We start from the raw sequence: 14,433 nt of genomic DNA on the forward strand, positions 1-14,433 counted from the left end.
CTTTCACAAGCACATTTGCGTCTTTGCCTCCCCCTTTTATTATTAAACATAAATATTCTTAGCCCAAGAGTCCCCTTCATTTCTTTTATTTCCACCCTACCCCATTCCTTAGTTTCAATTCTTTCTGTATCATTAAGGAAGGAGTCAAGTTAGTGGCCATTTTGATTCCCAGAGAATGAACAGCCATGTAGGCTATACTTATTGGCCAGGACGCGGTGGGGGTGGGGGTGGTGGATTATTTCTTTCATCTTGATTTGTCTTATGTTATCCTTCCTCTTGATGCAGATGGTCATATATCTTCTCTACTGGCTGGAAAGGCCTTCCATCCATATACCTAGTTCCCATCTTTGTCCCTCTGCAAAGTATTTAGTCATTTAGTCACCATCTTGAATGTCTTTCTCATGGGAAGGTGGCCATATTGTTCCCACTTGGAGAATCCACTTTGGCTGAACTGAGTGTACACCAACAGTCCTGATGCTTGTAATGATCTTTCCCTCCTTCAGTGTTCAGTTTTGGAGGGGTTGGTCATCGACTTGTTCTGACTCCCCAGAAATCTGGACAACACACTATATGGCAAACAGAAGATTCCAAGACCTTTCACTTGGAGAGATGGATTCACACATGAGTCTGGAGACGCTGGTGGCTGGGTGGAGACAAGGTAGCATACGGGAAGGGGGGAGTTCCAGAGCTCAAATCTGGGGGTCCAAAGGATGTGGGTTTCATGTAGCTGGTGAAGGCACGGGGATGGGGGGTGGTAAGATAACCTGCCCGAGCTCTGTACAGTCTGCAGGGAGGGACTAAGTCCAGATGTGGCTTGAAGTCATAGTAAGTAGGAGTCCCTGGGAGACCGATCGGAGAGGGTGGTGGCAAGAAGAGACCTCCTCCAGGAGCTTCCCCAAGGCTAAGGCTCACACTGACCCCTCGAACCTTGTAGTAACCGTTGGTTGGATCCTGAGGAACAAATGAGAGTTGGTAAGGAATGTGTGTAGAGAGGTAAGGATCATGGGGGGAAAGACACACAGAGCTACAGTTAGATCTAGAGATTCGCATGGAGGCAAAAAGCCAAAGAGCAGAGCCAGAGACTCCCAGACAGAGAGCTATAGACCAGCATGGAGATGGTGGCGTGGTGCTGGCTTCCTAGAACAAGTGAGGTCGGGCTGAAACTGGGGAGGGAGGAAGATGAGGATGGGAGAGGGAGGGAGGGAGGGAGGGAGGGAGAGAGAAAGAAAGGAAGAGTGGCTTTCGGGTCAAGAGAAAAACACACTTAAGTATAGACAAGAAGGTTTTAACTAGGATTAGGGGATGTAATCGGTCAGTAGAGCACTTGTCTAGCTTGTTCAAGGCCCTTGGTTTGATTCCCAGTACTACATAGAGTCAATGTGGAGGCACAAGCCTTTAATCCCAGCACTCGGAAGGATAACCAGGAGCTTATGATCTATCCTGGCTACAGACTCCATTTGAGGCCCTCCTGGGATGCTCAAGAGTCTGTCCGAAGGAAAAGTCAGGACAGGGGCTTTAGAATGGGAGCCAGGGCTGAAATCAATGTGTCTGTCCTAAGACAGAATTCCAAAGTAGGGATGTCTTTGAGGGAATGTGAGGGTAGGGTGGGACATTGTGAAAGGAAGACCCCTGTCTGGAAGGTAGCAGCTGAACAAAGAGAGACTTAGAGGCATAAAACACGGCAGATGGGGAAAGAAGAAACCAAGGCAAAATGAAACAATAACAGAAGCTGATGTTGCAGCTGGTGAGCTGGCCCAGGAGGTGAGAGTGCAGTTAAAGGCAGGTCTTTTGCGGGGAGGGGGGAGGGAGGCTTATGACAAGGCTTCTCTGTGTAGCCCTGGCTGTCCTTCCACCATATCATAATGAACTCGGCTCATAAAGCTTGGCAAATGCCTTTACCTGATGAACCATCTCTCCCTCACTTGTTTGCCCTTTTGATTCAGTTTTATTATATTATATTATATTATATTATATTATATTATATTATATTATATTATATATTTGTTTGTTTGTTTGTTTATCTTTATTGAGACAGGGTCTCTCTGAGTATCCCTGACTGTCCTGGAACTCACTCTGTAGACCAGGCTGGCCTCACACTCAGAGATCCTCCTGCCTCTGCAAAGGCCTGTGCCACCACCACCGGCAAAGGTCTTAAGGTGATGGAATTAAAAGGAGAAGAGAAGCAGAGAAACTGCCAAATGTGGTGTTCAGGTCTGAAGTTTGCAACCCCAGCAATCCAGCGGCTACAGGAGAAAGACTGTGCAGAGTCCAAAGCCAGCTACAGGGAGACCCTGTCTCCATAGAGCTGTTCTGGCAGTGAGCTCCTTCCCCAACACTCACCTTTGTCTCCAGAGCCTCTTTTTCCTCAAGAACCAAATCACTGTGGTCTCTGTGCACAATGGGACCCTGGGGGGGGATAGTGATAAGCCATAGTCAGAAGATCATCCGATCTATCCCTCTGCCAGATCCTGAAGTCTTTCATGGCCTTCTTAGAGAAGAGAGCTTAAGGCTAGACTTAACAACAAAGAAGGCTGTGAGAGCACATTGAGCCACAAGATAACTGTGGAGAAACACACTTGCAATTGTGAGGATACTGTGGGTCTGGGGTCATCATGTTTAAGACTGGGGCCAAGCTGGTTATAATGGTACATGCCTTTACTCTCAGCACTCAGGAGGCAGAGGCAGGAGGATATCTGATTTGGAAGCCAGCCTGGTCTACATAGCTTGTTCCAGGACAGCCGAGGCTACATAGAAAAACCCTGATTCAAACAACAACAAAAAGCCTAGGGCCATACTTGAGTTTGAGGGTGGGTTGGACTGGGTTATTATGTTGGTCTGGGAGTACAGTGGGATGTGGAGGCCCAGAATCTTACCCGGTCCTCACTGCTGCCTGTCTCCTCCTCAGGGCCACGTGAACTGGAACCCTCACTGCTTCCTGGGATCCGGACCAAGTTCTTTTGCTTAGAGAGAGAGCCTGAGGCCCAGGACGTGAGAAGCATTGGTAAGGAGGAAGTGACCAGTACTTGAAACAGAGCTAACTGAACAAAGTGTGCTACGAAGGTTGGGAACCAAGGAGAACTCGGGCCTGGGAGAGATGGGATAGAGCTGGGGTGACCCCAAGGAAACTGAGCAGGACTAGGGATAAGATGAGCCCATGCAAGCATTGGGAGCCAGGAATTGGAGCCAGGTCCCAAGGCTGTCAGTCAAGGGTGTCAATCAAGGGGATGGGCCTGGACAGGGGATGGAAAGGAGTAGGGTTGGGACTGAGGCAGGTTCAAGGCACTGATACTTGCCATGGCGCCAGCAGCAGAGGACCACTCCAGTGATGACCATAAGGAGTGAGGTGGCTGCAGAAGCTGCACCAGCCACAATCCGGACAGTAGGCAGCAAGTCTGTAGGGAGCAGATGGGGTGTGTACAGTGGGCAGCTAGTCTGTAGGGAGCAGATGGGGTGTGTACAGTGGGCAGCAAGTCTGTAAGGAGCAGATGGGGTGTGTACAGTGGGCAGCTAGTCTGTAGGGAGCAGATGGGGTGTGTACAGTGGGCAGCTAGTCTGTAGGGAGAAGATGGGGTGTGTACAGTGGGCAGCTAGTCTGTAGGGAGCAGATGGGGTGTGTACAGTAGGCAGCAAGTCTGTAAGGAGCAGATGGGGTGTATACAGTGGGCAGCTAGTCTGTAGGGAGCAGATGGGGTGTGTACAGTGGGCAGCTAGTCTGTAGGGAGCAGATGGGGTGTGTACAGTGGGCAGCAAATCTGTAGGGAGCAGATGGGGTATGTACAGTGGGCAGCTAGTCTGTAAGAAGCAGATGGGGTATGTACAGTGGGCAGCTAGTCTGTAGGGAGCAGATGGGGTGTGTACAGTGGGCAGCTAGTCTGTAAGGCGCAGATGGGGTGTCCTGAGAAGGCTGATTCAAAGACGGGGCAGCAAGGAAACAGGGGCTCAGGGCTTGGGTTTGGGATCCCTGGGTTCAAAGGGCTGCTAATCTTGGGATTTCCCCAGATTTGTAAGTGTGCTATGTCTGGTGTCTGAGGACCCATGAATTTGGGGATTCGAAGCTTGAGAGTATGTGAATTAAAAATCCCTTGGCAAGTCACTTCTGTAATCACAGCTCTTGGGATAACACAGGGGGATTGCCAGTAGTTGAAGACCAGCTTGATCAATCTGAGACTCTGTCTCAAAAACAAAAACAAAACTCTAATAACAAACAAGGCTGGCAAGATGGCTCAATGGATAAAGGTGCTTACTATCAAGTCTAGTGCCCTGGGCTACAGTGGGTTCGATCCTGGGGATTCACATAATGAAAAGAGAGAACTGATTCCCACAGGTTATCCTCTGGCCTCCACATGCTCACTGAGGCAGGAACATGACCCTCCACATAAACAGAGAGAGAGAGAGAGAGAGAGAGAGAGAGAGAGAGAGAGAGAGAGAGAGAGAGGTAAATGTAAGCAAACAACGTAACTGTAGGGATGCTTAGAACTTGAGAACTTGAGAGTCTTTTATTGCGCAATTCCCCATATTTATAGATTCCTAGTATGGAATGGTGTCTCCATTTAAGGTTCTGTACTTGAAAGAATTATTGATTTGGTGGTCCTATGATTCAAGAAATTCATAGGGCTTTTTTGTTTTGTTTTCATTCTATTTTAAATGCTATTGTACGTATGTATATGTGTTGGGGTATAGGAATGGAGGTCAGAGAACAGCTTTGGGTTATTGGTTCTCTCCTACCACGTGGGTTCTGAGTGCTGAACACTGGCCATCAGACTCGGTGGCAAGTGTCTTTACCTGCGGAGCCACCTCACTGTCCTAAACTCGTAGTTTTGAGATTCGCTAGGTTTGGGGAGTCTGCATTTAAGAAGCTTTATACTTTGGTAGCTTCAGTCCTAGCTGTGTTTGTGGGGTTTGGAGTGCTCAGGTTTAGGGGTCTTTGGGTCAGTAACTCACCTCTACGGCCCAAGTGGATCTGGACCCGTCCCTCACCTAGCCGGTTGCGGGCACTGCAGTTGAAGCCGGTGGTAAAGTCGGACTCCTGGGTTCCGGAAATGTGTAGCACAGAAATAAGGCCGGGGCCCTGTCCCCCCTCCACTTCCGGGGCTGGGAAGGCTTCCACTAGGAACCTGCCCAGTGAGCCTGCCTCCAGGAAGCCCTCGTCCCAAGACCAAACCTAAGAGCCAGGTTGGAGGGGAAGAAAAAGTCAAAGTCAGTGAGAAGCCTGGGAAAGAACAGAGGGGCTGGTGGGACGCGTGTGTGTGTGTGGGGGGGGGGGGTCAGTGCCAGGTGTGGGAGGGCTGGTGTGTCATAGAGGTGAAGGTCCTTTCCTTACCACGGAGTCTGGGGCAGGGGAGGCAAACACCACACACTGGAGGCGAGCAGGACCCCTCAGAAAGGCTGGTGCAGGGTACGGGGCTGTCACTACAGGGGGTGCTGGAATGGAAACTATGGACCATTAGACACAGGTCTCGACCTCTCCAAAACTAATTCTGAATAAAGCGAGGTCAGACCCAGGCACTGTAATTTCAAAAAAAAAAAAAAAAAAAGCCACGCTTCTCTACTTACCAGAATAGGCCTGCCTCTTCTTCAACAAGTCCAGCTCCAATCCTAATCCCTATAACTTCCTTTCAACGCTCACCACCTTCTCGTCCCACCCCCTGCCCACGACCCTCGACCCTCGGGTTCTCTCACCGTTCACAGTCAGCCTCGCCTGCGCTTTGCCGCCTCCCAGACCCGTTCGCCTCGGCTCAGCCCTGCATACATAGTCGCCCGCATCCTCCAGTGCCACGGAAGGAAGCCGCAGCGTGGGCCCGGAGCTCAGCACCTACCACAGGGAAGGGGCATCAGAGACAAGCCCCGGAGAGGAAGCTCCGTCCAGTTCCAGCTACTGTCACAAGCCCCAGAGCGAACTCCACCTGAGAGCCACCCAGACGGGTCCAGGTTATTCGTGGAAGTGGGTTCCCGCGCCAGACACAGCTAAAGGAGGCATCTTTCCCCACGTCCACGGACACGGACTTCGGTTTTGCCTGCAGAATGGGTCCATCTGGAGGAGAGAGCGGAGTTAGGTGGAATGAGCCCCTGACCCAGGATCTGCTTCTCTAAAACACTAGTAGGTCCAAGTGTAGGTCTCTAGCAACACCTACCACTAAATGTCCACGCCCACAAGCCTCGCCCCCACCCCGCTTCGCTTCGATCTTGTAACACCGCCAAACCCAGTCCTACACCTGTCCTAGCCCCGCCTTCTTGTAGGCCACGCCCACCTCGGCCACACCCACGGCCTCGCCCCTTCTCACACAACACTTCCAGCGCCGTGCTGCGGTTGGCGCTTCCGACCGCGTTGCTGACCTCGCAGGACACCGGCTCAGTCAGGAAAGTGGCATCTGCAACGACCTCCAACCTTGGCCCACGTGCCCCGAGCACCGGGGATCCCCCCTTCGCCCACCTGCGGAGACAGGGACGTTATTAATGTCGTCCTAGCTCTCCTCAACTGCTAGAGACAAGTTACATTTTCCCTCACCTGTAGCCGGTGACAGGCGGCTGGGCAGTGGCTTGACACAGGAAAGTCACCTTCTCTCCCTCCTGCACAGTCTGGGGTTCAGCAGACAGAGTCACCATTGGGGGATCTGTGAGAGTTGGGTGTGGATCGCTAGCTCTCTTTTCCTTCTGAGGCAGAAGCTGGGCTTTCAGTTCCCAATACTCCAGCGTGCCACCCCTCTGCTCTCTCCTTCCTTTATCACACACAGGAGTTCAGACCCACCCCTGGTCTTTCCAGGACCAATTGCACTCACACTGAAGGCTCAGTGTAACAGCTGTGTCCCTCCCTGTGGGCAGGGCCTGGCTTCGCGCTCTGCAGATCAAGGTGGCGCCATCGTCGTGACTGGAAGGGGTCAGGAATAAGGTGTTTTCCACTGTTCCAGTGGCCTTGTCCTTCAGCGTGGTCTAGAGGTGATAAATGCACAATAATTATTTTTCTTTTCTTTTTTGGTCAGGGTGTCACTCTGGAGTGGAGGCTGGAACTCCTCATCCTTCTGCCTTCGTCTCCTGAGTGCTGGGGCTGCAGGTGTGTATTATTACCACGCCTCACATTAATTTTTTCATCTATAACATAAGAACTATCTTGGATACTTTTAGTCACTCACGTGTTTTATTTAATTCTCTATACTATCCCTTGAGGTGATTAATGCTACTATTTTTCCTATTGTACAGATAAGGAAACTGAGGGACAAAGAGCTTAATCACCTTATGTAAAAGCAAGTAGTTAGCAAATGACTGAGCCAGGAAGTCTGGCTCTTGACCTGAATCACATTTCAACACTGAATGGCTGCCATTTCCCCCTAGGTAAGCCGGTGGTTGGAGTGGTTGCTGCTGAGTCTCAATAATGAACAAAAATGACAAAGAGATTTAGACCCAACCTGGTGGAAGCTGGTCCCATCCAGCCGGATCCCATCTCGGAACCACAGTAGTTCAGGGGCAGGTCGGGCATCCCCACGACTCCGACAGGTCAGATTTCCAGGAACTCCAGCAACCAGAGACACAGAGGGGCCGCCTAGTACCTGGGGAGCTTCTGGGGGGACTGCATGGTAGATTTGGGGTCAGAACTGAATCTCTATCAGCTCCAACCCCCCCCTCCCCTAGGGTTCCTGGACTCTGCTGTTCCAATTTCTCACCCCCAGCTCCCAGAGTGCAAATAGGTTGGAGCCTCACCCATCACGTGCAGTTGGGCTGGTCGCGATCGGAGACCTGCTTGCGAAGCCTGGCACTCATACGATGCCTCATCTTCCAGTTCCACAGGCTTAATGTGGAGGTCATGCTGGCCACTGGCTGAATTCCCAGATATCCAGTACCGGGACCACCCTGGAGACAGAGGAGACCATACATAATTCTGAACTCCTGGTCTCACGTCTTCGGGCACCCACCTCAGGGAGCAGGGAAAGAGCCACACATTCCTTGCTAAAACACTATTAAAAAGCATGTGCCGGAGCAGGGTATGATGGAACACACCTCTAAATCCCAGCATTCAGGAGTATGAGGCAGGCAGATCTTTTTGAGATTGAGGCCAGCCTGTTCTGCATAGGGAGTTCAGGCTGCCCAGGATTACATAGAGCCAGTCTCAAAAATCAAACCAAACCAATAACGGATGGGGAGGGCGTGCGAGTGCTGAGTCCAGAGAGATACTAAGACTCCTGACAATTTAGAGTCGTCACAAATTTGGGAGTGAAAAAGTCAGATAGGAATACAAGAAAACAATTCCCATTAAAATTAAGTTGAGCTTGTAATTCCAGCACTCAAAAGGCTGAGGCAGGAGGATCTCAAATTTAAGACCAGCCTGGGTTGCAGAAGGTGACCCCAACTCAAGCAACAGAACAAACCAACAAACAAAAATTAGATACAAGTAAAAAGGGGCGGGGCTTCTAAGGAGCTCACAGACCTGTGCATTAGCTTTGTGACTGTCTATAATCACTGGCAAGGTGTGCATACAGTTACAGAATAAAGATGATAATCTCCAAACATAAGGAATCGCATCTCTTCAAAGGCAATTAGTTTAAAACTCAGGATTCCCAAAGATTGTCAGGAGTTTGTCACTCTCCAAAGTTGAAACCAGTGCAGCCCGCGCACAGCAGCCCCTTCCCTGAGCAGAGACCAACTCACCTGGAAGGTCTCTTTCGCCCCCTAGAGCCAGCCCATCCTTAGTCCACTGCACGAGCCCCCTGTACGCGCCCAGAGCGCAGGGCAGCCGGGCTTCCTCCCCCAACAGCACCACCATGTCCTCTGGCTGTTGAAGGAAATGGGGCGATGAGCCTAGGAGAAGAGGTACAGCTGAGCTTAGAAAAGAAATGACCTTATGCAAGACTCAGGGGGTCCAATCTCCAAAGCCCCACTTCGTCAGACTCAGAAGCCATGGCTTCTACAGCACTCTCTCACACCTAGGACTAGGGGCCCTTTGTCTCCTTCTCCCAAACAGGGGTGTAATGGACAAATAACCCTCTCTAAAGTTCCCTGAGCCCTCCGGGGGAGGGAGAGGTGTACCTGCATGTCCTTTGAAACAGCAAAGGAAAACGAGGAGGGCGGAGGCCAGCATCCCGAGTGTGTGTACCCCAAGATCTCACAGTTAGGGTTGCACTGGTTCCTCTCCAACTTCTTCCTTGATAGCACGCCTCTCACACCACGCTGGACTGGAGCCCCTCTCTGCACCCCACTCTTCTCTCCGGGCTGAAAGATTTTATGTCTGGCCCAGAGTCCCCGAAATCTGGCTCATCCGCAGTCTCCGGTGTTCTGTACCGCTCAAGGGTTGCAACCCTAGGACTGCGAGGGACCCACTAGGCGGGAGGAATCCTATTCGCCCCGCCTCCTAGAGTCCCGGCCTCTTCCCATTGAGAAACTCCCGCGCCTGTGTGCGGACGGCTACGGATGCTCAGGGTAGCTGTCCGCGCAGCAGGCGGGCGCCCCTGCATTATCAGGGGGTCTGAGAGTGGGAACATCTGAGTCCAAGTTGGGGCCCTTGTTCGAGTTGGACACCTGCACCCTGCTGAGGTTGAAGGGGAGGCGGGAATGAGGAGGAGGAAAAGAAGGAGGAGGAGAAGGAGAAGGGGGTGGAGGGAGGAGAGAAGGGAATGGAAGAAACTTGCTCAGCCCGAGTCCTTGGAGGGACTGAGCTGAGTGGAAACCAAGCTATAAATGGGAATCCCTGGGGCTTCGCCAGCTTCCGCGCCCTGGGGAGGCGGAGCTCAGGCTCCCTTGGGCCTGCGGGTCGGAGAGAGGGCACCCAGGTGCTGAAGGACCACTTAGGAGCCTTGAGAGAAGAGGGTTTCAGCTCCCTATTTCCCAAAATACTCCCTGCTGCTCTGTTATCCCTGCAAGCCATACGTACCTTAAGATCTAGGAATCTAGCCCGCCCCCTCCCCTCCAGCTCGAGTTCCTCCTTTCCCAGGACCCGGCAGTACCCACCCGTCCCCTCTCTCCACCCAGCCGTCCCTGGCCCATCCGAGTGGTGAGTGGTTGCCGGGCGACGGCTGGGAGGCAGCAGTGCCCTGGCTCTGGCAGGCAGGGAGGGAGGCTGGGAACCGCACAGCTTGTCCTGACAGCTCCGGTGCAGCCCAGCTGGGCGTTCCCACGCAGCGCAGCTGGCAGAGCAGGTGGGAGGGACCCTGAGCTTACTGAGGGGCTGGAGGGGGGCAGTTGGGGGCCTGAGACCCCGGGTCTGACATTCCTGGACCTCTCAGAAATAAATGACATTCAGGGCTCAGACTGGTACTTCTAAATATCAGAGGGTTGGACTTGCCCCAGGGGATGGTTCAGACTTCTCTGCTGGCTGAGAAGCCTTGCAGGCTGCAGTGTGGTGGAGTTGAGCCAGTTTCAGAATGTCTGGTCTTAAGTCTTAAAGCTACTGGATTTGACAACCAATCTCGTTCTCACTCACCCCCTCGGGCCCCCGAGGATGGGAAAACCAACAGACTGAACAGCTGTGCCGAGTCCTGTAGAAGTGGAGGGATTGCAGGCTGGGGGCCTGGAAAACAGAGTCCTAGGAGGCCTCACACCTAAATCTGAACTCCTGGCTTCTGAGTTTTGAAATAGGACAGAGTTGAGCCCAGGACTCCTAAGTCCCCGGGAGGAAGTCAGGTGAGAGAGGCTGTTTTTCCAGACACCTGACACAGCTTCCCTTTCCTGGCACTCTGGGGCCACAGGCATGGAAAAATGGAGAACCTGGGATCCCCAGAGCATTCAGAGAAGGAAAACAGCCAAGGGTGAGTGTAGAAGGTTTGCACTAATTAAAGGCTCCAGCAACTGACAGCTCTACACCTTGGCCCCCAAGGATACCATCTGGCAAAGGCCCCATAGCAGACTCCCTGACATGGTCTGTATGCAATCCATTGCCCACGAGTGTTGGTAGGTTTGGAGATGGGAATGTGGACCAAGGGTAATGAATCAATAATGGGGCTGGGTGGGAAAGAAAGACCAGAGGGCTCACCCTTGGTAGAGAGCTGTGGGGGGGCTCAGGCCAGATGCCTGGATTGCCTCCTGGAGGAGAAGCAGCCGTGAGGTGGGAGGTTTGTAGGGAATATGGGGCAAAAGAGAACAGTTGCAATTCCTGCAGGAGATAAGCAGGCAGCAGGGGCTTATCCCAGGCGAATTCATCTGTGCACCCAGGTTGGGAGGGCAGGCCAGTCAACATATGCTTCTAAAATTCAAGGACCAGACACAGAAGGGGCAGCAAGAGTGACAGAAGATGAGAAGGGGGTAGGAACAGAGGAGGAGGGGGGAGATGGAATTAAAGACGTGGAGAAGAATAAGAAGATAAATCATCCTAGCAAGACACACACACACACACACAAGGGGAGATGGAGGAGTTGAGGAAACAGAAGGCCCTCACATGGCCCCGGGATTCAGGTGCTTCACCTCCCAGAGACCCCCACCCTATGTTTATCTGCGTCTGAGCACACCAGGTTTCCACACACTGAGGTCTGCAGACACAGTCCTGCTGACTGTCTGGATGCCCTGTGCACACCCATATGAGACACTCCAAATACGTCCACAGATGAAAATCGGCTCTCGTCTCCCCTGGAACACATACACTATGAAACCCACACCCGCATAGGTGGCTTCTCTCTGTTCCATACTCTCTTGGTTTAACAACATACTGCCGCATATTCACCAGCAGGGGTGCCTGATACATGCCACAGTCTGGGCTGCAAAGAGCAAGGATGTCGTTGTGTGTGTGTGGGGGGGGGGGGTTGTGTCCTTCCCCCACACACAGGCCTAGCTCTGTGTTCCAGCCTGAGCTGGAGATGGCCCTGATCAGAAATGCTCTCCCAGGGCCTTGGGGTCACCCGGGCTGGGGAGGCACCAAAGAATGTTCCTGGCATGTGCTGACAGGGGATTTCATTGCCCAGCTGGGCAGACTCAGGAAGGACTTGGGGGAAGCAGCAGAATAAGTTCACACTGGGTCCAAGCAATGCTCCATGCTGTGGCTGACTGCTTTGGGTTTGTGAACCTGCTGGACTCAGAGCAGCTGGTGCTCTTTGGGTACCTGTGAGTGGGTGAGAGGGAGGTGATAGTAAAGAAAAACAGAGAGAATAGAGGGGGGCATTTTTAAGGTCTTGGGGTTGGAGCTCAGAGGAAGAACTGTTAACGGGGGAGAGGGGGGGGGGGAGAAAAGGGCAGAAAAGGCAATGCCAGGACAGAAAGACTACGACAGTCACAGACAATGGTAGGCGTCTAGGAAGATAAGGAGAAAGAAGAAAGGTAGGAAGGGAGGGAAGAGAGAAGGGTGAGTTAGAAAGAGATTGAAAGAACAGAAAAGCAGGGCACACAGAGAGAGGCTCAGGGAAGACAGCAACAAACAAGCTGCTGGTGATGGGAGCTAAGGAAGCCATAGTCAGAGGACCCGGGGCAAGCCCAGTGCACAGAACTTGCAGCCTGATTCCCCTGCTGCTCGCGGGAATGCTGACCACAGGTGAGTGGAATGCTGGACTTGTAGTGCACAGGCTCACAAGTGCCACCGTAGGCTCCTATTGTCAATCTCTTGTGTCCCCAGGCCTGGCCCAGTCGCCAGTCCCCACCTCAGCACCTCGAGGCTTCTGGGCTCTGTCTGAAAACCTGACTGTGGTGGAAGGGGCAACAGTTAAGCTGTGGTGTGGCGTCAGGGCCCCCGGCAGTGTGGTGCAGTGGGCTAAGGATGGGCTGCTTCTGGGTCCAAACCCTAAGATTCCAGGCTTCCCAAGGTACAGCCTGGAAGGAGACAGTGCTAAAGGTGAGAGGTCAGAGCCTGAAATCCCTGGCAAGGGCAGAGACAGTGGCGCTGACCTTGGTGGCTCCATCTCTAGGTGAGTTCCATCTGCTTATTGAAGCCTGTGACCTCAGCGATGATGCGGAGTACGAGTGCCAAGTCGGTCGCTCCGAGTTGGGTCCCGAGCTCGTGTCTCCCAGAGTAATCCTCTCCATCCTAGGTATGGGTGAGAGACTCCCTTCCAGAACCCACCAAGTTGGGCTCCAGCCCTCTTTCCTCAGACCTGGGAGTCCTCCACCCTGGGTCCTGGGTACAGTCTCATTTTCTTGACCAAACCTTTCATGTACCTCCCAATAGTGTGTCTCACCCCAGACTCTTTCCCACCAGTTTCCCCCAAGGTGCTTCAGTTAACCCCTGAGGCAGGAAGCACAGTTACCTGGGTAGCTGGACAGGAGTATGTCGTCACCTGTGTGTCTGGGGATGCAAAACCAGCACCTGACATCATCTTCATCCAGGGTGAGTGGAGGTGAACCGGTGGGACAGCCAATACCACTGGGATGGGAAGGGTGTTCCTGCCAAGTATCCTCCTAAGAGACCCCCAAAATATGTCTCCCCTGAAGATATTACCACCCCAGGTAATGAGGCCAATGTAATATGCTGGATAAGGAGATGCTGTGGGGAGACACCCAGGAAACAACAAGATGGCTGATCTGGGGTAGCGAGAGAGGGTCAGCACTCAAGTGAGCTATGGATGTCAATGTCCTGCAGCTGTAAGGCATTAGGGAGAAAGGAGAAACCATGGTACAGCCCTGGGAACCCCAGAATTCAGGGGGTTCTGAATGCGTGGGAGGTCCAAGCCTACACCCCAGCTTCTTGTCCTCCAGCGCCAATAAGAATGGGGGTGCTATGTCCACCCTGAGCACTTCCAGGCTATGCTTCTACATCCACCTTGGAAAAGAACCCCAAGTCCCTCTAGCCAGCTTTCTCGTTGTCCCAAGGTGGACGCACGGTAGAGGATGTCTCCTCCAGCGTGAACGAGGGATCAGAGGAGAAACTCTTTATCACGGAAGCCGAAGCCAGGTGCGCAAGCTGGGGTTTCCTTCCCATACCCTGTGTTCCAGGTTGTCCCAGCAGACTCTCAGAACCTAGTAATGCAAGCATGGAACCCTGAGTTGTATAAACACCTGGGACCCAACTCTTTACCTTGACTCTCAAAAATTCTTGATGGTAATCCCAGTTTGTAGGTATTAAGTAAAAGTATTTAGCCCAGGTAAGGACCTTGGGCACCCCAACTCTCACGTTAAGCCCCCAAATCTCTCCCAGGGGTGTCTAGATCTTAGAATAAATCAGTATGGAGACTAGCTGACAGTGAAGACCTGGAACTTCATGTCTTCATCCTGGATCCCTATACCGTCATATGACAACTCTGACTCCAGAAACTTCTATTTCTCCATGGCAGGGTGACACCCCAGAGCTCAGATAATGGGCAGCTGCTAGTCTGCGAGGGGTCCAACCCAGCCTTGGCCACTCCCATAAAGGCTTCGTTCACCATGAATATCCTGTGTGAGTGGGGAAGATGGGCAGTGGTGGGCACAGAGGATGGTTTGGGAGCACGGAGAGAGATTTAAGAGTGGTAGAGCCGGGCGTGGTGGCGCACGCCTTTAATCCCAGCACTCGGGAGGCAGAGGCAGGCGGATTTCTGAGTTCGAGGCCAGCCTGGT

At 52.6% G+C, this 14,433-nt stretch overlaps 2 protein-coding genes across 3 annotated transcripts in view; one reads left to right on the top strand and one right to left on the bottom strand.

Annotated features, from left to right (window-relative positions):
* Nucleotides 1-88: 88 nt before the first annotated feature.
* Kirrel2 (kirre like nephrin family adhesion molecule 2) lies at nucleotides 89-9,275 on the bottom strand. Its single transcript, XM_021166585.2, has 15 exons — nucleotides 9,016-9,275; nucleotides 8,638-8,787; nucleotides 7,693-7,842; nucleotides 7,401-7,561; nucleotides 6,777-6,927; nucleotides 6,506-6,611; nucleotides 6,282-6,430; nucleotides 5,904-6,031; nucleotides 5,680-5,812; nucleotides 5,321-5,421; nucleotides 4,942-5,161; nucleotides 3,294-3,392; nucleotides 2,874-2,974; nucleotides 2,341-2,406; nucleotides 89-951 (listed from the first exon to the last, which is right to left on the bottom strand). Exons 1-15 carry the CDS (start codon nucleotides 9,065-9,067, stop codon nucleotides 616-618), a joined length of 2,103 nt encoding a protein of 700 aa, XP_021022244.1. The 5' UTR covers nucleotides 9,068-9,275; the 3' UTR covers nucleotides 89-615.
* Nucleotides 9,276-11,911: 2,636 nt separating this feature from the next.
* The window catches only part of Nphs1 (NPHS1 adhesion molecule, nephrin), a 29,894-nt gene continuing 27,372 nt past the window's right edge, over nucleotides 11,912-14,433 (top strand). The window contains exons 1-6 of one of the 2 annotated variants that reach the window (XM_021166575.1): nucleotides 11,912-12,439; nucleotides 12,521-12,736; nucleotides 12,810-12,932; nucleotides 13,100-13,228; nucleotides 13,711-13,792; nucleotides 14,172-14,275. In XM_021166575.1, the coding sequence (XP_021022234.1) occupies nucleotides 12,340-12,439; nucleotides 12,521-12,736; nucleotides 12,810-12,932; nucleotides 13,100-13,228; nucleotides 13,711-13,792; nucleotides 14,172-14,275 (754 nt within the window). In that variant the 5' untranslated portion in view covers nucleotides 11,912-12,339. The remainder of the gene's footprint in view (nucleotides 12,440-12,520; nucleotides 12,737-12,809; nucleotides 12,933-13,099; nucleotides 13,229-13,710; nucleotides 13,793-14,171; nucleotides 14,276-14,433) is intronic. The other variant, XM_021166577.2, reaches the window with a different exon arrangement.

The sequence above is a fragment of the Mus caroli genome, chromosome 7 (assembly GCF_900094665.2).
Source record: "Mus caroli chromosome 7, CAROLI_EIJ_v1.1, whole genome shotgun sequence".
NCBI classification, from domain to species: Eukaryota; Metazoa; Chordata; class Mammalia; order Rodentia; family Muridae; genus Mus; species Mus caroli.